The sequence below is a fragment of the Oncorhynchus keta genome, unplaced genomic scaffold (genome assembly GCF_023373465.1).
Source record: "Oncorhynchus keta strain PuntledgeMale-10-30-2019 unplaced genomic scaffold, Oket_V2 Un_contig_1083_pilon_pilon, whole genome shotgun sequence".
NCBI lineage: Eukaryota > Metazoa > Chordata > Actinopteri > Salmoniformes > Salmonidae > Oncorhynchus > Oncorhynchus keta.
This window is the reverse complement of record NW_026277222.1, coordinates 518,653-543,562: the sequence shown is the minus strand read 5'-3', so window position 1 is coordinate 543,562 and position 24,910 is coordinate 518,653. Positions and strand designations below refer to the sequence as shown.

The window sequence follows — 24,910 nt, the reverse complement described above, 5'->3', positions numbered from 1 at the left end:
CATCTCAACTACAACTGTTCAGAGGAGACTGTGTGAATTAGGCCTTCATGGTCGAATTACTGCAAAGAAACCACTACTAAAGGACACCAATAATAAGAAGAGACTTGATTGGGCCAAGAAACACAAGCAATGGACATTAGACCAGTGGAAATCTGTCCTTTGGTCTGATGAGTCCAAATATGAGATTTTTGGTTCCAACCACTGTGTCTTTGTGAGACGCAGAGAAGGTGAACGGATGATCTCCACATGTGTGATTCCCACCGTGAAGCATGGAGGAGATGCGATGGTGACACTGTGATTTATTTAGAATTCAAGGCACACAACCAGCATGGCTACCACAGCATTCTGCAGTAATACACCATCCCATCTGGTTTGCGTTTAGTGGGACTATCATTTGTTTTTCAACATTGGCCAAACACACTTCCAGGCTGTGTAAGGGCTATCTGCTGCATCAGATGACCTGGTCTCCACAATCACCCAATCTCAACCGATTTGAGATGGTTTAGAATGAGTTGGACAGAGTGAACGAAAAGCAGTCAAAAAGTGCTCAGCATATGTGGGAATGCCAAGAGTGAGCAAAGCTGTCAAGGCAAAGGGTGGCTACTTTGAAGAATCTCAAATATATTTTGATTTGTTTAACACCTTTTTGGTTACTACATGATTCCATGTCTTATTTCATAGTTTGGACGTCTTGACTATTATTATTATTACAATGTAGAAAATAGTAAAAATAAAGAAAAACCATTGAATGAGTAGGTGTGTCCACACTTTTGCCTGGTACTGTATATAAAACATTTAAATTGTTTTGGCTCTATACTCGCATGATTTTGGATTTGAGATTGAATGATGAATACAAGGCAACAGTACCAAATGTCACCTTTCAGTTGAGGGTATTTGCAAATGTATTTTCTTTCTCTTACATTTGTGACTCCAAAATGACAAGACATGATATTCATAATAAGTTACTTTTGTGCACTAACTACTGTGAGGGAGGTCTACCTGGTAGTAGTTGTAGGTTTTTACATTACCCAAGTTCAGTCTGTGCTTTTATTTGACCATGAGGAAAAAGAGCTACTGTGTAAATACCACAACGCAGGTTTGATTGATTTGAGCCCATAGTCACTGTACAAATGATCAAGGTTGTTCTCTCTCTTGCAGGCATCAGTGCAGAGACCCATCTCCTGTTGGAGCATGCTCTGTGTGGACATGACGCCCATGGTTCAGCCAGTCCTCTCCATGTGCACCTCCCCCCCTTTTTGATAACGCTCCCCTGTATCACTGTCCTTCTGCTGGGAGCATTTTAGGCTACATTGACTGGTTGAAATTGGCTGTCATCATTGGTTGGACAATCTCTACAGGGCTTTTTGCAATCTGCAAAGGAACATATTGGTGATTAGAGAAAGCTCTTTCAGAATAATAATATGGTGCTCTTGAAACGGCAGTATTTGGGTTGCTGACTTGATTGACTGATCATTTAAAATGCTTGTCTTGAAATAAGACCTTCAATCTTATTATAATTAGTCAATGTGATATATTGTTTGGTCTGCTATGAACTATATGTAGTGAAATGTATATGCACTTTTAGTGTATTTGGAAATCACAATCACCAGAGGGGCAATGTTAAGTTTTATGCATGAAAGCTGAAAAATCAAGAGGCAGTCTTAAACAGACCAACGATGTGATATTGTTAGCTTAGCATAGCGTTGAGCTTTCTATTATGTGCAATCACTGTTGTGTTGGACACAATATGGTCTGCTTCCCAATTCTCCACACTTCTCCCAAAGTGTGCACACTTCAGATCATGTCTTTAAAAGCAATGGATTGGTGTAATCATTGTCTGGAGAGTTTCCACCATTGCGGAGTTCATGACAAATTCAGTGAATGTGCACACTTTGGGAAAAATGTAGCCTGCAGTGATTTACAAAAATGTTACTGAAAAAAAGTGTCTGAATAAAACTTACAAACCAAACAGCTATAATTTTTGGACCAGGTTGTTCAAATGTTCACTGTCAGTAAATCAGGAGCAATTGTAAAATGGTGAGCAACTTCTGAGAAAAGAAAAAAGGAAAAAAAGCGTGCATCATTGCCATCTTTATACCCCAGAAGAAGCTGCATGCTTTGTGAATGCATACTACTACCCCTTAAACAAAAATACACCATGTAAGTCAAATCAAGCTAGTTTATTTTATCCATAATATTAACAGGTATAAAACTAACAAAATGTCCCTTTGGACAGAACATTTTCTACAGGGTGAGCTAGTTAAACATGCACAAATAAGAGACATTGGACCAGAAAAACAACAATGCATTGTCACAATTAAAAACAAATAAGTTAAAGCTTAAACATCAAAAAATAATAATGTCTGCATATCATTGTAAAACAAATAATAGGTCTCAGTCTTGGTTTATTCATGTAACTAGTTAAACTAACATGATGTGTAATGAAGCATATAACTTAGGTGAATAAATATCATAATTAATAGGGAATGTATAGGTCTTTAGGTCCTGTCGATCATAACAACCCACTTCCCTGGCTGCAGGCAAATTCAAATCTGGACCTTGAAGCCAGTTCCACTGGGGTTTTTCATTATTTCCCTCTAATCGGGCATTGATTTAGACATGGGACACCATGTGGGTGCAATTCATTTCCCAGGTAGAACAGGTCATGGCTACAGAGACAGTCTTTTCACAACACTTTGATACAAAGTGATTTTTTGTAGCAGGTTAGGAAAGCATTTTCACTAACCTTAACCTCAGTCTCCTAACCTGCTACGAAAAAGTGGCTTCGGTATAAAAGTGCCGTGATAAGCGTTTCCCCATGGCTAGAACAGATGCAGCTCATGTCAAAGTGAGATCAAAAGTTGCATGTTCGAGTGGCGTTGGGGGAATATTTGCATTTTAGCTAACCCTAACCTAATTCTCCTAACCTGCTACGTCCATTTTTATAACCTGCTGTGTAAGTTCTGCTAACCTGCAAGTAAAAGTCCCTTCTGACAATCGCTGCATCCCATCTAGTCAACCGATAGAGCAGCACTACGCTGGACCTCCAGGCTCAGATAAACATTTTGCTAATATTGCCAATATGGTGTCCAGTTACAACTCTATCGCCGTTTAAAACTGAGCGACTCCACAACATGAAATTACTTCCTGTAACACCCATAACAAAATTTCACACCATCGTCAAAGGGAGTCGCAAATTTGTCAACAAGGTATTTGCGTATAGTAATCGCATGTTGAGTTTCTCAATTTCAAACAACTCTGGCGGTGTCAAGCACTGACGAGCCCAGAGATAACGTGGTAGTGGAAACCACGCTATTGAACTTGAGCGTATTCAAATCGGTCTTAGTTGTAGGTCAAATCACTCCTTTAAAAGTGTGTGCGCACGTAGGGGTTCTGTCAACCGTGTGTGTGTGTGTACGTAGGGGTTCTAGTCTGTCGACCGTGTGTGTACGTAGGGGTTCTAGTCTGTCGACCGTGTGTGTACGTAGGGGTTCTAGTCTGTCAACCGTGTGTGTGTGTATGTAGGGGTTGTCATCTGTCGACCGTGTGTGTGTGTACATAGGGGTTCTAGTCTGTCGACTGTGTGTGTGTGTGTACATAGGGGTTCTAGTCTGTCGACTGTGTGTGCACGCGCACGTATGGGTTCTAGTCTGTCGACCGTGTGTGTGTGTGTACACGTAGGGGTTCTAGTCTGTCGACCGTGTGTGTGTGTACATAGGGGTTCTAGTCTGTCGACCGTGTGTGTGTGTGTGTGTGTGTGTGTGTGTGTGTGTGTGTGCACATAGGGGTTCGAGTCTGTCGACCGTGTGTGTGTGTGTGGGCGCGCACGTATGGGTTCTAGTCTGTCGACTGTGTGTGTACGTAGGGGTTCTAGTCTGTCGACTGTGTGTGTACGTAGGGGTTCTAGTCTGTCGACTGTGTGTGTACGTAGGGGTTCTAGTCTGTCGACTGTGTGTGTACGTAGGGGTTCTAGTCTGTCGACTGTGTGTGTACGTAGGGGTTCTAGTCTGTCGACTGTGTGTGTACGTAGGGGTTCTAGTCTGTCGACTGTGTGTGTACGTAGGGGTTCTAGTCTGTCGACTGTGTGTGTACGTAGGGGTTCTAGTCTGTCGACTGTGTGTGTACGTAGGGGTTCTAGTCTGTCGACTGTGTGTGTACGTAGGGGTTCTAGTCTGTCGACTGTGTGTGTACGTAGGGGTTCTAGTCTGTCGACTGTGTGTGTACGTAGGGGTTCTAGTCTGTCGACTGTGTGTGTACATAGCGGTTCTAGTCTGTCGACTGTGTGTGTGTGTGTACATAGCGGTTCTAGTCTGTCGACTGTGTGTGTGTGTGTGTGTACACATTGGGGTTCTCGTCTATGTCGAGTGTGTATACACATAGAGGTTCTAGTCTATGTTTCTATTTATGTGCAGGTCTGTTCTCTAGTCTATGTCAAGGTCAGAGTCATCGCTCTGTGTGATGGCGCAGTTGCGGATGGTCTTAGCGACAAGGACAGGTTTGTCCGGCAGCAGCCCATACTCTTGCAGCAGCGCTTCCACATCCACAGCATAGAAGTCCTCTCCTAGCTGGTCTGTGATGCGCACAAAGTTCCCAATCAGGTCTCCTCCTTTGTACACCAGCAGGGCTGGCAAGGCGCTGCCCCTGAACTGGGCACTGGTGCCGATAACCGACCCACGCACGCTACAGAACTTGACCAGGGGGTATTCCTGTGCCAGGCACAGCAGGCTGCCCATCATTGCCTCGCAGGCAGGCACCTCGCCCTCGTAGATGTGGATCATAACCAGGCAGGCCTTGTCCTCCTTGTCCACAGCCTCCAGGAACTCCTCGCCACTGTTGAGCTCGTAGACCTGCTCGAAGCGCTTACCGCGCAACACCTTCCGGCGCATCTCCTCGATGCGCTGCTTCCTGTACTGCTGGAGGAAGTCCTCGTCATCCTCGTCTTCCTGGAGCATGTTGTACTCCTGCATGGTCATCTGAGGGATGGGGAGGACACACTAAATAACAACTTTTCTGAAAAACTCCATTCCATTTTAGATCTTTTATTTGTGTGTTGGCGTCCTCAACTCAAATGTATGACATATCGGTATACGGAACTATTATGCTGCAAAGCGTTCAGTATCCCCTCTCCCCTTCACTCACCTTGTGTTGGATCTTGTCCTGCATCTCTTTCTGTTTAATGGCGTCGGCTTCGTCGTCCAGGTCGGAGCGGCAGGTCATGGACAGCTTCTTGATGAGTCTCTCCATCTCCTCTTTCTGCTCCTGTTTCTGCTCCACCTTCAGCTGTTTGTACTTCCTCCAGTCATTAATCACCCCCTTGGGCCCTGCACACGTACCATCATCATCACTTTGGTACCACTGTGTCAATGCAGCTGCCTACAACAACACTTTATAGTCATGGTTGCTAGACGACTGGGGCATCGTCAACAAAATGTTCAAATTGAAAACATATTGTGTCGAACAGAGATGTTTCTCAAGCTCGGTCATGCAAAATAGAGAAGTTTTCATAAATGTATGCACCGCAACAATGTAAACCCCAGGTGTGTTACCTGTGTTGATGGCACTACCGTCACCGCTGTATTCTATCTCAGGCTCCAGTACATCTGGGTTGCGGATGGTCTTGTGCTCCCCCTCGTCATCCTCCTTGTCACTTTCCTCATCCTCACTGCTGCTGTAGTAGTACTGCAGCTTCTCCCCCAGGATCTTGTCATCCAACGTTGTCATGACTTCACACCTAACTGGGGAAGAGTTCAGTTGTGAGAGAAAGAGGACTGGGGGCAGACAATCCCTGCAGAAAATAAATACTTGAATAGGCAAACTGATGTGGTATGCATGATGGTGTAACGTTTCAGTGTGAGTGAACCGCGGGCAACTTTGTCAGGTCATTGTTGACATTGTGCATGCTCACTAGTCATTATACACACATTCATTCTGAAGAGTTGCATAGAATACCACTTAAAAATGTCCATTGTGAACATACTCACAGGCTACCTGGGCATTGTCATGATAGTGCACCTTGGGGAATGTTTTTGTGAGTGTGGGGACTGAACTGAAACGGGATAACTTCTCAAATAACAAGTAGCCTAGCTTAACTAACTAGACTAATCAAATAGCCTAGCTTAACTAACTAGACTAATCAAATTGCCTATATTTTGGAGAAAAATGTAAGTATGACGTCATAACAATGCATACACAAATGGTCAATTATGTTCTGACATGCTAATCTAGAAGGCTACATCATTTACAGGTAGAATAATAACTAGAAGGACGAGTTGCATCTGGCAATGTAGCAATGCTCCAGCTTGGTCATGCCTAGATGGGATACCGTTTATCTCAAATTGACTTGAAGTTGCATTTTAGCTTACCCTCACCTACCAACTGTACAGCATCTAGTCAAACCCCATCTTAAAACGTCAGCCGGGAAAGAGGACGGTGGGAAATGGGTGCTTCTTGCCCGAGCCTAGCTAAACATCGGCACAATTCCCGGCCGCATTTTAAGCCCACCCCACCCAAACGAGTTGTCCTTCTCCAACACAGTCCTTACCTTCCTATCAGTACTAAGCATGTGTTTGTAGGAGTTATAGTTATAAAACCGAAATGGACTTTGAAAGTAGTAACCAATATTTATGCCTAGTTTAGAATATGCCACCAGAGGGCGTCAGAGTTTACGGTTTTAAAACTTGGCCTCGCACACTAAGACTTTGCACTAAACACATTAGGGCATCACTTAAGCCTTTTGGCAGTAGAACATGGGGCAATGAGACCATTAGGTCTACCACCTATATTCAGAAGACAGTAATCTGCTAGGTTAACAGAAATGTAATCTCTGTGGATTAGTTTTCAGAGCCCACACATGAAGCAATATTGTTGATCCGAGAGGTCTGACCTCAACTGCACTCAAGCTAACTGGCTAGTTTTCGAGATACTTCCAGACACAAATGAGAGAACACCTCACTCCGAACATTAGCAGAGCTGGCTAGGTTGTTTTCATGTTATCTAGGGCGTTGATGTTGGTAACTGTGCTGCTGCAACAATTTAATTACGTTTTTTTGCCAACGTTTACTGACACCGGTCATATTCAACGGGTGTTGAGCGTTCGTTAATTAATCAGTTATTATGCGCTTTGGTACACACAGATGACAGTGCTCTGAAATCGGAGTAGATAGCCAGAGATTTTACGGGGACAGAAAAAGCACCGCATTGTAGGATGGCCCAGCTAAGGTAAATGGTAGCTACCTAACAAGCTACCTACTACTGACACTTGCGCGAACTGTGAAAAATAAAGAGTGGGAATGGGGAATAACGATAACCAACAAACGTTAGCTGGGGTTCCCTATATGATGTACATGTACTTTCACCCTGGGTCTGTGATATCGGCTTTTTGCATGGATTTGCTAATGTAATTCAAAACCAAGCAGAGATTGCCAGCTAGGAATGACAAAAAGATAGCTAGAGAGCTAATGCTTAATAACTCGTTCAGTGCTAACGTTACTTAGCTATCGCTCTTATTGTCATTCCTTGCTGGCATTCATTGGACCTTAACTACCAAACGAAACGAGCTGTATTGCTAATTAAGCAAATACGGTAAATTAGTGGAAACTGGCAATCCAATTAAAGCTGGATTTCCACCAACTAGCCTAGTACTAGGCCGTCTTGACGTCTCCAACCTTTGTAGCTAGCTAGGTCAATTGAATTGTTAGCTAGCTACAAGCTAGCCTGCTAACGCTCAGTGATTCTTGAATTTCTACTTCGACATTTAATTGCAGTCAAAGTTACTTTTATATGAAGCTAGATATAATATTATAGCGACCTTACCTTAATTGTACCAACAACTGTTTCGAATCCTACTTCCCTAGCGCAGCGTTGACAAACAAAAAAACATTATCCGTTTTCTTCTTCTTCAAATTTGTGTTGCCGAATCGCAACCAACATCAAGGTGCATACACCGCCGCCTACTGTAATGGAGTGTAGGCCGGTAATTCCTCCTATCAAGCCCTTTTTCCGGTTCCTGCTCTGAAGGGTGAATTCATTACATTTTGTGACAAAAAAGTACGGGGAAAAGGGACGAACAATTATCCTACCAGCTACCCCTACACCCATTAAAACCAGCTGCCACCACAATATCTATTTCCTGTGATTTATGTTCCATTTCTGCGGTACAGTTGATAACCATGGCAATGAACGCTAAGAAACCAACCTTGGTGAAACACGTTATTTACTCTTAGCCCAGCGTCGTCCGGGTAAGGGTTTGGCTGGGGTAGTTTACTGACTTGCCTAGTTAAAGGTTAGATATTTTTTTATATAAAAAAAACTCATTCCCTCCCAAACTAAAAGGAGAAATCAATATTTTTTTCTGGTAGGCACAATCTACCTGGCACCCCTACAAGCAAGTCAAAACCGTTACACCCTACCCTACCTGATTGCTTCAACCAAATGTAAGGCCTGGCAGAAACCGGAAATTAGAAATAGCTTCCTTTGTTAGCAAACCCATTAGCTGCTCCTCTCTGTCTGTCATTCGATCGCTCCCTGTGTGCAGGCAGCTCCCTCTGCATAGACTCTACTCATGGTGGCTGAGCAATCACGTTCACGTTGTCTTGCTGCGTCACGCGGTTGCTAAAGTAATCGTCAATCAATCCCTTTTCAAAGTCAGGGTATGAGTCGAGAACCGTTGCTATTTTTCTCGTAAGTACTAATTTAATGTAATTCCAAAGCTACACAATATTAAATATAGCAACTTAATTGTCTCACATCTCGGAAAATATTTGTAATGTACTTCTTGTTGACAACACTCATGCTAATGTTGATTTTGTTTTAAACTAGTGCCCAATTGACTACCATTCACTCCTTGGAGGAAAGCTTTCCTTGTCACAGAATCGCCCAGAATGCATGCCCATTGACGTAGAATGGGAAACGTACATAAATACGATTCTAATTGAGTTTCCCCATCTCCTCAAAAGTATCTCTGGCTCTGCTCAACAAACAAAGAAACATGAGAGAGCACTTAGCTGTTAGTTACTGTCACGACTGTCCTGTGAGGATCCAATAGGTAAGATCAGCTTTGCAATAAATAACTTCAACCAAACTCCCTCTCACCGGCAGAGGGGGGAGGGAACTGGTGAGGGTTAACACCTCATGCCCTGTTGTAAATCAAGGAGATAAGATTCAGGTCTCCCTCTCCAATGTTCACCAGAAGAATGTGCCTTTGTTTCACAGACTTTTCCCACCGAAACTCGTAACACATTCTAAAGCGATCGACTGGAACAATGTTTCTAAAAGAACATGGGAAATGGTCAGAGGCGATCTAAAGAACACGAATGACATTTCGGTTGTTATTTTGTGATGTCATTAAAATGTTATAAAGGAAATACTGTAACTTGGAAAGTAACTCAATAAAATCTTGGAAATTGTTGTGTTTTTATATTTTTCCTCCGTATATACAGTGCATTTGGGGCGGCAGGTAGCCTAGTGGTTAGAAGCATTGGGGCCATTAACCGAAAGGTTGCTAGATCGAATTCCAGAGCTGACAAGGTAAAAATCTGTTGTTCTGGCCCTGAACAAGGCAGTTAAGCCACTGTTCCTAGGCAGTCATTGTAAATAAGAATTTGTCACCTCCCTGACCAAGGCCCTTCTTCCATTTAAGAATGATGGAGTCCACTGTGTTCTTGGGGACCTTCAATGCTGCAGAAAGGTTTAGGTACCCTACCCCAGATCTGTGCCTTGACACTATGCTGTCTCGGAGTTCTAGGGACAATTCATTCGACCTCATGGCTTGGTTTTTGCTCTGGCATGTACTGTCAACTGTGGGACCTTATATAGCAAGGTGTGTGCCATTCCAAATCATGTCCAATCAATTGAATTTACCACAGATGGACTCCAATGAAGTTATAGAAACATCTCAAGGATGATCAATGGACATTTAGAGTCTGAATACTTATGTAAATGAGGTATTTATGTTTAATACATTTGCAAAAATGTCAAAAAATGTGTTTTCATTTTGTCATGGGGTATTTTGTGTTGATTGGTGAGGGGGGAAAAAAATCCATTTTAGAATAAGGCTGTCACTTAACAAAATGTGTAAAATGTAAAGGAGTTTAAATACTTTCCCAATGCACTGTGTGTGTGTGTATATATATATATACATATATATAAGTCCTGATAATACATAACAATAACACATACTTTATAGTTACCTTCCAATTGAAGAGCTTGGCTGAGAGTCCCCAGATGGTGGCTCCTCAACTTCCTCTGGCTCCTTGATCTCATTCTCTTCATCCTCAGCTTCTCTGTGTAGCTCAGCAGTAAGGGCATCTCCCTCTATGAAGGCCATGCCTTTATAGTCCTCCTCATCCTGCATGCCTTCTGCAGCAATGACCTGCTCATCTGCTGTCATTGTCCTGCCTTTCCAAATCATGTCCAATGAATTGAATTTACCACAGGAGGACTCCAATAAAGTTGTAGAAACATCTCAAGGATGATGAATGGAAACAGGGTGCACCTGGGCTCAATTTCGAGTCTCATAGCAAAGGGTCTGAATACTTATGTAAATAAGGTATTTCAGTTCGTTATGTTTAATACATTTGCAAAAATGTCTAAAAACCTGTTTTTGTGGACAGGGACTGCATTATCAGCTGGCAATGGTTTCCTCTGTCTATTTCTAAAACTCAAACATAAGGACAAACGATGAAAATTAACATTTCAAATGTAAATCAGTGACAACCTCTCCAAAGAATAGCCTAAGATTGACAAAATGTATACTCAGAATACACTTCAGTATATAAAAAAGGCAATCAATGAAAGTGAAAAGTTATCAATTGCAAGGTGACAAAGTTACATTTTATTATCCAAAGGTTTTAACTATAAAATTTGAGAAAGCATGTCATATAGTTTGCCTGTCTGATAGTAATGAATAATATGATAATGTCTGCGTGTAAGTGGCAAAGTCACATCTGCTAGAAGAGGAGAATATTTAGTTACCAAGCTGAGCACCACAAAGTCATCATTTATAAACCATTATCACAAGGTTTAGGCTGAAATGTTACATTCATCCTTGCAATCAACAGCCAGAAGGCTTAATATTTTATAGGAATCATATCACAGATAAACAGACACCTATAATGAGATATAGCCATGTAGTCATCAAGGGATGATTTGCAATCGATGACAGCCATTTTGTGAGCTTGTGTGGCCTACCGCCTTACGGCTGAGCCATTGTTGCTCCTAAAACGTTCCCATTTCACAAAAACAGCTGTCATGACTCTACTCGCTGAGGATCCTGGCATGACCAAACTCCTCTCACCCACAGAAGAGGAGAGGGGGGAGAATGGCTACCTCACTTGCTTTGGCAATGTTAACACATGTTTCCCATGCCAATAAAGCCCTTGAATTGAATTGAATTGAATGGAGTTGGGCCAGTTTTGACACCTCCCTCCTGCTCTTCAGTATCAACCAAAGGAATGCCTTTGTCCCCCAGAAGATGTTTGCCGCGAAAACTATAATACCCAAAAAGTGAATATGGAATAATATTTCTAAGATAGGAAGGGTCCGTGGGGATCTAAAGAATAGTTATGTCATATTTTTTTTCATTTTGTGATGTTATAAATTAAAAACTGCATGAACCAAATACTGTAATTTAGGAAGGAAACCCCCTTCGGCTTTCAAGTTTCCATCCAATATGATGTTAATACAATGTGAATAACTTTTTTTTTGTTAAGATAGGAATGTGACTTTGGTTTTCTAATGAGATAATGGTTTTTCATGTCCTTTGCACATTTACTAAGCTACAGCCCGAATGAGGTCAGAAAAGTGTCAGTGTGATGGAACCACCCTTTTCGACCAGAGTGCTTAAAAGGACTCTGTAATAATTAACATGCAGACCAGCAGACGTGAAGTGTGTGCCAAACGTTTCAAATGTTTGAAACTGAGACCAGAAAGCGTGCAGCTGGCTACACGTTGAAATGGTTGGAAACTCTGAAACTCAACAGAAGAAGATAAAGACTAGACCTGAACATTGTCAGTCTGCAGCTGAGCATGTAAAAGTGGTCCTAGAACTTAACTAAAGACACGCAGGAGGAAGGCACACAGTCCCCTCTGATTCAACCGTTGGTGCATCTGAAGATATGTTATATATAAACAATCCACTACATGACCAAGACAACTACGAATAAGGATATTGTGACCTCTGGTGGACAACCAGAGCCTTACACCCACTCAGCCATTCCCCATAGAAGGATCGATTGGTTTCAACAGAGACAACGATGAAGAAAGACATCTACACGTAAATACATTACATTTCTTACCCAAACGGGTGGCGGCTCGTGTGTAAGGTATTGCAAGGTAAACTCAGCAAAAAAAGAAACGTCCTCTCAACGTCCGATCGAGCTGTGACACACCGCCCCAGACCATGACGGACCCTCCACCTCCAAATCGATGCCGTTTGAGAGTACAGGCCTCGATGTAACGCTCATTCCTTCAACGATAAACGCAAATCCAACCATCACCCCCGGTGAGACAAAACTGTGACTCGTCAGTGAAGAGCACTTTTTGCCAGTCCTGTCTGGTCCAGCGACGGTGGGTTTGTGCCCATAGTCAACGTTGTTGCCGGTGATGTCTGGTGAGGACCTGCCTTACTACAACAGGCCAACAAGCCCTCAGTCCAGCCTCTCTCAGACTATTGCGGACAGTCTGAGCACTGATGGAGGGATTGTGCGTTCCTGGTGTAACTTGGGCAGTTGTTGTTGCCATCAGCTGTCTGTCCTGTCTCCCTCACAGTACAGACATTGCAATGTATTTCCCCGGCCACATCTGCAGTCCTCATGCCTCCTTGCAGCATGTCTACGGCAGATGAGCAGGGACCCTGGGCATCTTTCTTTTGGTGTTTTTCAGAGTCAGTAGAAAGGCCTCTTTAGTGTCCTACGTTTTCATAACTGTGACCTTAATTGCCTGCTGTCTTTAAGCTGTTAGTGTCTTAATTATCAAATAAAATCACATTTATTTATATAGCCCTTCGTACATCAGCTGATATCTCAAAGTGCTGTACAGAAACCCAGCCTAAAACCCCAAACAGCAAGCAATGCAGGTGTAGAAGCACGGTGGCTAGGAAAAACTCCCTAGAAAGGCCAAAACCTAGGAAGAAACCTAGAGAGGAACCAGGCTATGTGGGGTGGCCAGTCCTCTTCTGGCTGTGCCGGGTGGAGATTATAACAGAACATGGCCAAGATGTTCAAATGTTCATAAATGTCCAGCATGGTCAAATAATAGGTCTGGGACAGGTAGCACGTCTGGTGAACAGGTCAGGATTCCATAGCCGCAGGCAGAACAGTTGAAACTGGAGCAGCAGCACAGCCAGGTGGACTGGGGATAGCAAGGAGTCATCATACCAGGTAGTCTTGAGGCATGGTCCTAGGGCTCATGGTCCTCTGTGTGTGGACCATGATAATTCCTTAGTGTTGTGGACACAGAGAAACTTGAAGCTCTCGACCAGTTCCACTACAGCCCCGGTCATATGGATGGGGGTTTGCTCGGCCCTCCGTTTACTGTAGTCAACAATCAGATCCTTTGTTTTGCTGACGTTGAGGGAGAGGTTTTTATGCTGGCACAACACTCCAGGTCACTGACAACCTCCCTATAGCTGTTTCATCGGTGATCAGCACAACCGCATTGTGTCGTCAGCAAACTAAATGATGTTGTTGGATGGTGTTGGAGTCTTGCACGGCCACGCAGTCGAGGGGTGAATAGGGAGTGCAAGCGGGAATAAGCACACACCCCTGAGCAGCCCCCGTGTTGATGGTCAGAGTGGCTGATGTGTTGTTGCCTACCCTCACCACCTGGGGGCATCCATCAGGAATCCAGGATCCAGTTGCAGAGGGAGGTGTTCAGTCCCAGGGTCCTGAGCTTGGAGGGCATTATGGTGTTGAACGCTGAGCTATAGTCAATGAACAGGATTCTCACCTAGGTGTTCCTCTTGTCCAGGTTGGAGAGGGCAGTATGGAGTGCAACAGAGATTGTGTCATCTGTGGATCAGTTGGGGCAGTATGCGAATTGGAGTGGGTCCAGGGCATCTGGGATGATGGCGTTGATGTGAGCCATGACCAGCCTTTCAAAGCGTTTCATGGCTACAGATATGAGTGCTATGAGACGATAGTCATTTAGACAGGTTACAATGGCATTTTTGAGCACAGAGACCATGGTGGTCTTGTTTGAAATATGAAGGTATTACAGACTGTGTCAGGGAGAGCTTGAAAATGTCTTTGAAGATACTTGCCAGCTCTGAGTACGCGTCCTGGTAATCCGTCTGGTCCCGCGGCATTGTGAATGTTAATCTGTTTAAAGGTTTTACTCACATCGGCAACGGAGAGTGAGATCACACAGTCGTTCAAAACAGCTGGTGCTCTTATGCTTGATTCAGTGTTGCTTGCCTCGAAGCAACCATAGAAGAAATTTAGCTTGTCTGGTAGGCTAATGTCACTGGGCAGCTCACGACTGGCTCTCAGCAATAATATTTTTTCTGATAATTCATACAAAATACAACATTTCATGTTGTTGTGAATAAATTAATTAATGTTATTTCCAAATAAGACTGCTTTGGTGAACAAACACACATAGGGACCACAACTGCTTCCATCAATCTGAGCTTTGAAATTCCCACAACAATGACACAATTCATATTTCAGAACACAATATCCACAAACTTTCCAAGTGTTCATTTAATCACAGATATTTCTGTAGTGAGTGAAGAATTCCCAACAGTTCCTTCTCATACTGCTTTAAGGAGTCCATTATTTGAACACTCAATGTTATACTATTGCGAGCACGTACTTTGATTTTCATGTTGTGAGGGAAATGTTATCCTGTGAAGACACAGCCTTGAAAATGGTAATCTTGTCTTTCGTAAATAATCAATGGTTCCTGCCTGTGTTGGTCATCTGTCAGAATGCCCAGAATATGTTCTAAAAGTTAAGATAGGATACGGTGCCAGACACATGCAGGAACTAGATTTATATACAGTTGGAGTCGGAAGTTTACATACACTTAGGTTGGAGTCATTAAAACTACTCCACAAATTTCTTGTTAACAAACTATAGTTTTAGCAAGTCGGTTACGACATCTACTTCGTGCATGACACAAGTCATTTTTCCAACAATTGTTTACAGACAGATTATTTCCCTTAGAATTCACTGTATCACAATTCGATATGATTACACTAGGCCTACAAGCCGAAGAACACCATCCCAACCGTGAAGCACGGGGGTGGCAGCATCATGTTGTGGGGGTGCTTTGCTGCAGGAGGGACTGGTGCACTTCACAAAATAGATGGCAACATCAGGATGGAAAATTATGTGGATATATTGAAGCAACATCTCAAGACAAAGTCAGGAAGTTGAAGCTTGGTCGCAAATGGGTCTTCCAAATGGACAATAACCCCAAGCATACTTCCAAAGTTGTGGCAAAATGGCTTAAGGACAACAATGTCAAGGTATTGGAGTGCCCATCACAAAGCCCTGACCACAATCCTATAGAAAATTTGTGGGCAGAACTGAAAAAGCGTGTGCGAGCAAGGAGGCCTACAAACCTGACTCCATTACACCAGCTCTATCAGGAGGAATGGGCCAAAATTCAACCAACTTATTTTGGGAAGCTTGTGGAAGGCAACCCGAAACCTTTGACCCAAGTTAAACAATTTAAAGGCAATGCTACCAAATACTAATTGAGTGTATGTAAACTTCTGACCCACTGGGAATGTGATGAAAGAACTAAAAGCTGAAATAAATCATTCTCTACTATTATTCTGACATTGCATTCTTAAATTAAAGTGGTGTTCCTAACTGACCTAAGACAGGGAATTTTTACTTTAATTAAATGTCAGGAATTGTGAAAAACTGAGTTTAAATGTATTTGGCTATGGTGTATGTAAACTTCCGACTTATATTCAACTATATACTGAGATTATGTGACACTTAGGTTGTGGACTTTAATTAACTAATTATGTGACTTTTGAAGGTAATTGGTTGCACCAGATCTTATTTAGGGGCTTCATAATAGCAAAGGGGTTGAAAACATATGAATGCACCACTTCTCAGTTTTTATTATTTTATTTTTTGAAATAAGTAATTTCACTTCAACAATTTGGACTATTTTGTGTATGTCCATTATATGAAATCCAAATAAAAATCCATTTAAATTACAGGTTGTAATGCAACAAAATAGGAAAAATGCCAAGGGGGGTGAATACTTTTGCAAGGCATTGTACATCGAAACTCAAAGTCAGTGGCATGTCATTAGTAAATTTTGAAAAAAGTAAGGGGCCTAGACAGTTGCCCTTGGGAATTCCTGATTCTTCTTGGATTATGTCGGAAAGGCTTTTGTTAAAGAACACCCTCTGTGTTCTGTTAGACAGGTAACTCTTTATCCACAATATAACAGGGGGTGTAAAGCCATAACACATAAGTTTTTCCATCAGCAGACTATGATTGATAATTTCAAAAGCCGCACTGAAGTCTAACAAAACAGCTCTTACAATCTTTTTCTCGTCAATTACTCTCAGCCAATCATCAGTCACTTGTTGAAAGTCCTTCCCAAAAGTGTGCTGAAAGTCTGTTAATTTGTTTATAGTAAAATAGGATTGTCAAATACAATTTTTCCCAAAAGTTTACTAAGGTTTGGTAACAGGCTGATTGGTTGGCTATTTGAGCCAGTAAACAGGACTTTACTATTCATGGGTAGCGGGATGACTTTTACGTCCCTCCAGGCCTGAGGGCACACACTTTCTAGTAGGCTTAGAATGAAGATATGGCAAATAGGATTGGCAATATCGTCCGCTATTATACTCAGTAATTTTCCATCCAATTGGCTTGTCATATTTTTTTCACGTCTTCAACACTCACTTTACGGAATTCAAAATTACAATGCTTGTCTTTCATAACTTGATCAGCTATACTTGGATGTGTTGTGTCAGTGTTTGTTGTTGGCATGTCATGCCTAAATTTGATAATCTTGCCAATGAAAAAAATAATTAAAATAGTGTTGTGTAAGGGCTTTGCTGGCATGCATCTAAAGAAAATGGGTGAGTTTTCTCCACCACGATTTACATGCTAAAATCGCAACTGAGCTAGATGTAGTAGGCTAATGTTAATTAGCGTGATCATCCTTGCCTGTAGTAGACTAACCATAGGTGATTTGATGATGTTGAAATGTTGAAGTTGAAATGGTGCTGGAATAGTGGAGGCAGCTCCTATTTTCTTTGCGACTTATGAGAACTCTCCGTGGTTCTAAATCAATATGCTAGTTGTTTAGTTGTGCAAAAAAGTTGGAAACATTAACTTGCTTGACCATGCTGTAGGTCATGTAACTGTTTGTTACATGCAATATGTTTTGTGAACTTCACCGGACAGAGGTTGCTCTCCAGTTTTGTGATGAAACAAAGGAATGGTTGAATTTATTTATTTATTTATTTTATTTAACCTTGATTTGACTAAGCAAGTCAGTTAAGAACAAATTCTTATTTACAACGACGGCCTACCAAAAGGCCTCCTGCGGGGACGGTGTCTGGGATTAAAAATAATCACGACAAGAGAGGTAACACGACGCTACATAAAGAGAGACCTAAGACAACAACATAGCAAGGCAGCAACACATGACAACACAGCATGGTAGCAACACAACATGGTAGCAACAACATGATAGTAGCACAAAACATGGTACAAACATAATTGGGCACAGACAGCAGCACAAAGGGCAAGAAGGTAGAGACAACAATACATCACTTAAAGCAGTCAACTGTCAGTAAGAGTGTCCATGATTGAGTCTTTGAATGAAGAGATTGAAATAAGACTGTCCAGTTTGAGTGTTTGTTGCAGCTTGTTCCAGTCGCTGGCTGCAGCGAACTGAAAAGACGAGCGACCCAGGGATGTGTGCTTTGGGGACCTTTAACAGAATGTGACTGACAGAACGGGTGTTGTATGTGGAGGATGAGGGGTGTATGTGGAGGATGAGGGCTGCAGTAGATATCTCACATAGGGTGGAGTAAGGCCTAAGAAGGTTTTATAAATAAGCATCAACCAGTGGGTCTTGCGACGGGTATACAGAGATGACCAGTTTACAGAGGAGTATAGAGTGCAGTGATGTGTCCTATAAGGAGCATTGGTGACAAATCTGATGGCCGAATGGTAAAGAACATCTAGCTGCTCGAGAGCATCCTTATCTGCTGATATATAAATTATGTCTCTGTAATCTAGCATGGGTAGGATGGTCATCTGAATCACGGTTAGTTTGGCAGCTTGGGTGAAGCGATTACGATAGAGGAAACCAAGTCTAGATATAACTTGAGCCTGCAGCTTTGATATGTGCTGAGAGAAGGACAGTGTACCTTCTAGCCATACTCCCAAGTACTTGTATGAGGTGAGTACCTCAAGCTCTAAACCCTCAGAAGTAGTAATCACACCTGTGGGGAGAGGGGCATTCTTCTTACCAAACCACATGACCTTTGTTTTGGAGGTGTTCAGAACAAGGTTAAGGGTCGAGAGAGCTTGTTGGACACTAAGAAAGATTTGTTGTAGAGCGTTTAACACAAAATCCGGGGAGGGGTCAGCTGAGTATAAGACTGTATCATCTGCATATAAATGGATGAGAGAGCTACCTACTGCCTGAGCAATGTTGTTGATGTAAATTGAGAAGAGCGTGGGGCCTAGGATTGAGCATTGGGGTACTCCCTTGGTGACAGGCAGTGGCTGAGACAGCAGATGTTCTGACTTTATGCACTGCCCTCTTTGAGAGAGGTAGTTAGCAAACCAGGCCAAAGAAACCTCAGAGACACCAATACTCCTTAGAATGGAATGGTCTACCGTATCAAAAGCTTTGGCCAAGTCAATAAAAATAGCAGCACAACATTAGTTAGAATCAAGAGCAATGGTGACATCATTGAGGACCTTTAAGGTTACAGTGACAAATCCATAACCTGAGCGGAAATCAGATTTTATACCAGAGAGAATATTTTAGACATCAAGATTGCCAGTCAGTTGATTATTGACAAGTTTTTCCAACACTTTTGAGAAACAGGGCAAAATAGAAATAGGCATATAACATTTAGGATCAGCTTGATCTCCCCCTTTAAATAAAGGACAAACCGTGGCTAACTTCCAAGCAATGGGAACCTCCCCATTTCTTGGAAACCACAGGTCCTACACCACTAGAGGGATATCTTCAACCAACAACTTACCATCCGGAGACAAGGCTGAGTATAGCCCACGAAGATCTCCGCCACGGCACAACCCAAGGGGGGTGCCAGTACTGAATGAAGAAGTTCCCCCTTCCAGGTTCCTGAGCCTGTGTAGGGATCTGAATAGTGCCGTTTTTGTTTGAAATTCAGGGTAGGAGCGTGAATTTGGTTTGTGTTTATTTTTTATAATAAAAAAATATAAAGAAGTAATTAGTGTGATTTGTTCATCCAAGACACGTTTAGTTTTTGGTGTATTTTTTTATTATCCCGTACTGTAGGTGGCGACATTACACCTTATGAGTGTATTCGGCCAATAAAACTCAGAGAAGAAGAATATTACGTGAGGAACTTTTATTTGGAAAATTTCGGAAATTCCGTGACCCGGAAGTACTGTTTCAACTTTGTTGACGATACGATGATGATGCTGGTGAAGAAAGATGGCAGCAGCTGGAAGAGCAATTGTGCAGGTATACAATATTTAAGAATAGAAAAACGTAGATTTGTTGCTTCATTTAAGGTATAGCTTGTGTATCCCACATTCTGTAACCTATCCATATTGTTGGATCCTGTGTTTTACATTATAGCCATTACCATATATTGAATATTATCTGCTGTTGGCTTGTGTGAATGTATGTATGTATTATGCAACATAGCTGACTTGAAACATTGTTAAAAGCTTCAGGGCCATGGGCCTTTCTCATGATGGAAAAAAGACAGGAACTGTGCAATGAGTTATGGGTGGCACATTCAGAGCGTGGTGTTGCGAGAACAAGCGGTCTTTTGTTAGATAACGGTATGGAGCATGAGAGCCTGGATGTTCTTCACATCTATCAACAGAAGCGCCAATAGGCGGGGACCCGCCTGAGCGCTTGCAATAGGCTGAGCAAGTTTAAACCACGCCCAGTCTCTACTCTGATAGGCCAACAGACGTGTTGGAACTGTCTATCACAGTATTAAAAGAATACTGTTTTACATACGTCTTGTCAGTTCTCTGTTCTGCCCTGCGTGGTATTACAATGAGCCCGTATATACGAAAGTTGCATTTGCCATTTATTACTTAGCTAATAAAAAATACATAGTATAAAATAGGTGACTCATTGTTATATTTATCCTGATACCAGATTTGAATTTACGCAACCCTAACAATATTGCCAACGCGCTATTTTATTCGTTAATGTTCGCTCTAGTTCAGTGCATGTCGGTAGACTGTTTGAAAGGGTAGTGCTAGCTAGTTTCATTCACTCATTTCTTACTCGCTCATCATTAATTCATATGATATAATTTCAAGAAAATCTAAAAGCAATATATGAGTAGCCTAACTATGATTTTAATCCACCAGGCTGTGCGCCTTCACTCGCCACTTATAACGTTTCCTCATCGCCTTAGTGACCCAAGTATATGACCCAAGTATACTGTATATGAGTATGACATGTGACAGGCACCTTGCCTATACTGGGACAAATAGTGTGTAAAAACACTGGCCACGTGCAGATTTTTGTCCAAGTCCAGTTCTAGCACACATAATATAGCTAATCAACTGCTCATCAAGATTAGTTGAACCAGGTATTAATGCTGGACTGGAACAAAAGCTTCTAGGCTAAGTACGTAGGGAGAATCTCAATTGGACAAAAGTCCGTCCTCGACTCCTCCCTGACCTGGAGAGTGTCAATGCCAAAAGGCGAATAGAGGACTGTCCTCCGCCTCGAAACCCCCTTTGAATCAGCTGTTGAATACTCAAGGAGAAAAGCATGCACATATTTTTAAATGATATGCTACTTATCCTTTTATCTATACTACTTTACACTTATTTTGGGAATTCATCACAGTATACATAATTTGCATGATGACGCGCAAGTTAAGGAGAGTCTCATTTAATATAAAAACATTTGTTTCCACATTCTCTCCTCCCCTCAGTTACTTTTGATGTTTTTCAAAAGGAAGAGAGGATGGAAGAGTAGAGCAAACCAATTGAGAATGTCCCATAGCCAACCTCAGGGATCAGGGTTGTGACCACCTATACCTATTGTAGCCTGGTGGTTCTAGACAGAGATTGGGTCTCCGTCTAGCAATATAACTCTAGCCCCCGTGCAACTTATTTACCAACGCTTTTTGGCGACACTTTCCCCACTTCGTTCTGTGCATATCTGTGGTCGGTGGACTGTTCTGATAAAGAATGCGTTGTTTGCACGCTGAGCGGTGCCCAGGAAACAATTCAATCCAATTGTTAGATGCTACCACCCTCTCTCCTAATCAAAACCAAACATGGATGTCAATGTTTGCATGCACAAGCTTCATTCTACTTCTTGTCTGCTTCCTGTCTGCGGTAGCATGGTGCTCGTATTACAAGGCTGATTTAGCTAGGACAAACGGGTGTGAAACACAGACAGCTGTGCGCGTGAAGCGAAAACATAACATGAAATCCATGTTTTGATTTGGAGGGGGGGATGGTAGCATCTAACAATTGGATGTCATTATTTCCTGGGCACCGCGGGACGATCTCCTAATCAGAACCGATTACCCATATTCCTTTAGAAGTGGGAAAAGTATCGCCGCACAGCCATGGGTCGGAAAATAACTGGCAATATGTTCTAAGACTAGAACTGGGGTCTAAACCTATTGTAACCTATTCAGTCCAAGAGTGCTGAAAGTGGGAGTTGCCGCAGCACAGCAGTCCAGTGGTACACACAGTTCACCTTTGACCTCTGCACCATCACCCTTGACTCGCCTCCCGGGAACCTCAGATAACGCTGCAACTATCAGAGATCTTCCCCAGAGGTATCGAAGAAGGATAGTTGGTCCAGAGGAGATGGAGTACATCCAGGTAAGATATGTACAGTCAATCACAATGCTTCAGAGTTCAACAATACCACTGCAGGTACTTGTCATCATAGAAGATAGAAATTCAAGTATTTTTCTGCTGTAACAGTCAAGAATGTATTCATCTCTTAATTTTCTTTTACAGCGTGGTGGACCAGAGTAACAGACATCACTGATAACCTGCCAAACCATTCTCTGGATATTTATTCAGTACTGTATAGCTTTTTTAGGAGCATAACTGCCAGAGATTCCAATATAAAATGCACAAAGAAACATTTATCTCTAGATCCTGTTGGATCAGAGCGCTGAAATTTTTATTTTTATGTTCAAGCAGTGCTGATAATCTCAAATGCTTTTTTGAATGTATTGTGATATGAGATAGGAAGTATGCAGATTCAAGCATTGTCTAGTTTTCTTCTAATAGCCTATGTATTATGCAAAGTAAAGCGAAAAACTGTAAACGCTCCATTGTCATGGCTATCAGTTATCTACCTGATAACAGCTACAGTGCCTTCAGAAAGTATTCTCACCCCTTCACTTTTCCCACATTTTGTTGTTACAGCCGGAATTTAAAATGTATTAAATGGAGATGTTTTCACAGATCTACACAATACCCCATAATGTGAAAGTGGAATTATGTTTGTAGGAATGGTTACAAATGAAAAGCTTAATTGTCGCGAGTCAAGAAGTAGTCAACCCTTTTGTTATGGGAAGCCTAAAGTTCAGGAGTAAAAATGTGCTCAACAATCCACATAAGTTGCATGGACTCAACTTGTGTGCAATTATAATGTTTAACATGATTTTTAAATGACTACCCCATCTCTGTACCCCACACATACAATTATCTGTAAGGTAATTGCAGTGAATTTCAAGCACAGATTCCACTTTGCGAACCAAGGTTTTCCTATGGTCCGCAAAGAAGAGCACCTATTGGTAGAGGGTGCAGTTATTAATTTTACACTTTGGATGGTGTATCAATACACCCCAGTCACTACAAAGATAGTCGCCCTTCCTAACTCAGTTGCCGCAGAGGAAGGAAACCGCTCAGGGATTTCACCATGAGGCCAATGGTCGATTTTAAACGGTTACAGAGTTTAATGGCTAATATGAGAGAATAACTGAGGATGGACAAACAACATTGTAGTTACTCCAAAATACTAACATAAATGACAGTGTGAAAAGAAGGAAGCCTCTACCGAATAAAAAATATTCCAAAACATGCATCATTTATTTGAGGCACTAAAGTAATACTGCAAAGAATGTGGCAATTAAATTTTTTGTTGTTGTCCTGAATACAAGTTTTAATGTCATGTGCACAACTACAGTGAAATGCCATTCCTGCAAGCTCCAAACACAACAATGCAGTAATCTACAAAGCATTATGTTTGGGACAAATCCAACACATTGCTGAGTACCTCTCTTCATATTTTTAAGAATGGTGGTGGCTGCATCATGTTATGGATATGCTTGTCATCTGCAAGGGAGTTTTTTTTTTTAAATAAATAAGAAACAGAATAGAGCTAAGCACAGACAAAATCCTAGAGGAAAACTTGGTTCAGTCTGCTTTCCACCAGACACTGGGAGATTAATTCACTTTTCAGCAGGACAATAACCTAAAACACAAGGCCAAATCTACACTGGAGTTGCTTACCGACACATTTCTTTTTTTGTCTTTCCTATATATAGCTCTTTTATTTTTTATTTAATGTAATATCTTATGTTGTTCTTGTGTATTACTGTTCTGTACTTTGTCTTGTATATGTATGTTTTGTGTGGACCCCAGGAAGAGTAGCTGCTGCATTTGCAGTAGCTAATGGAGATCCTAATAATCTAAACCAAGAAGACAGTGAATTCTCCTGAGTGGCCGAGTTAATGTTTTGACATAAATCTACTTGAAAATCTATGGTTGTCTAGCAATGATCAACAACCAACTTGACTGAGCTTGTACAAAGTTAACTCAGGGAGTGTGAATGTTTATATAAATTCATTTTCCAAAAAATGTCAAACATTTCTAAAAACATGTTTTCACTTTGTCATTATGGGGAATTGCGTGTAGATGGGTAATAAAAAAAATCATATTTAATACATTTTGAATTCAGGCTGTAACACAACAAAATGTGGAATAAGTCAAGAGGTATGAATACTTTCTGAAGGCACTGGAGTTGCTTACCAGTGAATGTTTCTGAGTGGCCTGGTTTCAGTTTTTACTTAAATCGGCTTGAAAATCTATGGCAAGACTTGGAATTGTCTTTTGAGCAATGATCGACAACCAACTAGACAGAGCCTGACAATTTTTTAAAAAGAATAATGGGCAAATATTTTTCATCACCAGTGCGCAAAGTTTTTGGAGACTTAGCCAGAAAGACTCAGCTGTAATCGCTGCCAAAGGTGATTCTAACATGTATTGACTCAGGGGGTTGAATACTTATCTAATCAATATACAGGTATATTAGTGCAATATTTTGGAGGGTGGAGGTACTTTTTCTTCCACTTTGACAGAGTATTTTGTGTAGATCATTTGCAAAAAATGACATACATTTGAATCCCAATTTGTAATACAACAAAAAGTTAAAGTTAAGAGGTGTGAATACTTTCTGAAGGCACTGTATATATATATACTCCCTTCCATATGTGTTTGGACAGTGAAGCAAAATTGTTTTATTTGGCTCTATACTCCCAACATTTTGGATTTGAGATCAAATGTTTCATATGAGGCAACAATACAGAATGTCACATTTATTTGAGGGTATTTTCATACAGATCTGTTATATTTCATTTAGAAATGAAAACACTATGTATCTAGTCCCCCAAGTGAATAAGTCGTGTATTTGGACAAATTTGCTTATAGGGTGTTAAAGTAATCAAAAGTTTAGTATTTAGTCTCAT

The 24,910-nt window shown here is 41.6% G+C and overlaps 1 protein-coding gene and 1 long non-coding RNA gene across 7 annotated transcripts; one reads left to right on the top strand and one right to left on the bottom strand.

Annotated features, from left to right (window-relative positions):
• Window positions 1-2,165: 2,165 nt before the first annotated feature.
• pdcl (phosducin-like) lies at window positions 2,166-8,563 on the bottom strand. Of its 6 annotated transcripts, XR_008096978.1 has the most exons (5): window positions 7,813-8,105; window positions 5,547-5,735; window positions 5,140-5,321; window positions 4,330-4,973; window positions 2,166-4,294 (listed from the first exon to the last, which is right to left on the bottom strand). XR_008096978.1 is itself a non-coding variant. In XM_035776537.2 (4 exons), the coding sequence occupies exons 2-4, from the start codon at window positions 5,719-5,721 to the stop codon at window positions 4,422-4,424; spliced, it is 909 nt and encodes a 302-aa protein (XP_035632430.1). In that variant the 5' UTR covers window positions 5,722-5,735; window positions 8,414-8,563; the 3' UTR covers window positions 2,166-4,421. The 6 variants fall into 6 exon arrangements, 5 of the variants coding, with proteins under 5 accessions (XP_035632430.1, XP_035632431.1, XP_035632432.1 ...); XM_035776537.2 differs by lacking the exon at window positions 7,813-8,105 and adding an exon at window positions 8,414-8,563 and having other exon boundaries at window positions 2,166-4,973; XM_035776538.2 differs by lacking the exon at window positions 7,813-8,105 and adding an exon at window positions 8,414-8,551 and having other exon boundaries at window positions 2,166-4,973; window positions 5,547-5,731.
• Window positions 8,564-19,552: 10,989 nt separating this feature from the next.
• Window positions 19,553-23,925, top strand: LOC127917120 (uncharacterized). Its single transcript, XR_008096977.1, has 3 exons — window positions 19,553-19,674; window positions 21,839-22,028; window positions 22,170-23,925. It is a non-coding gene; the product is annotated as an uncharacterized LOC127917120 (long non-coding RNA).
• Window positions 23,926-24,910: the final 985 nt, after the last annotated feature.

Coding starts and splice junctions, on each gene's coding strand:
- pdcl (XM_035776537.2), bottom strand. CDS start 5,721: ATGACAACGTTGGATGACAAGATCCTGGGGGAGAAGCTGCAGTACTAC. Junction 5,322..5,546: donor CGGTAGTGCCATCAACACAG/GTAACACACCTG, acceptor GTACGTGTGCAG/GGCCCAAGGGGGTGATTAAT. Junction 4,974..5,139: donor AGGACAAGATCCAACACAAG/GTGAGTGAAGGG, acceptor CCCATCCCTCAG/ATGACCATGCAGGAGTACAA.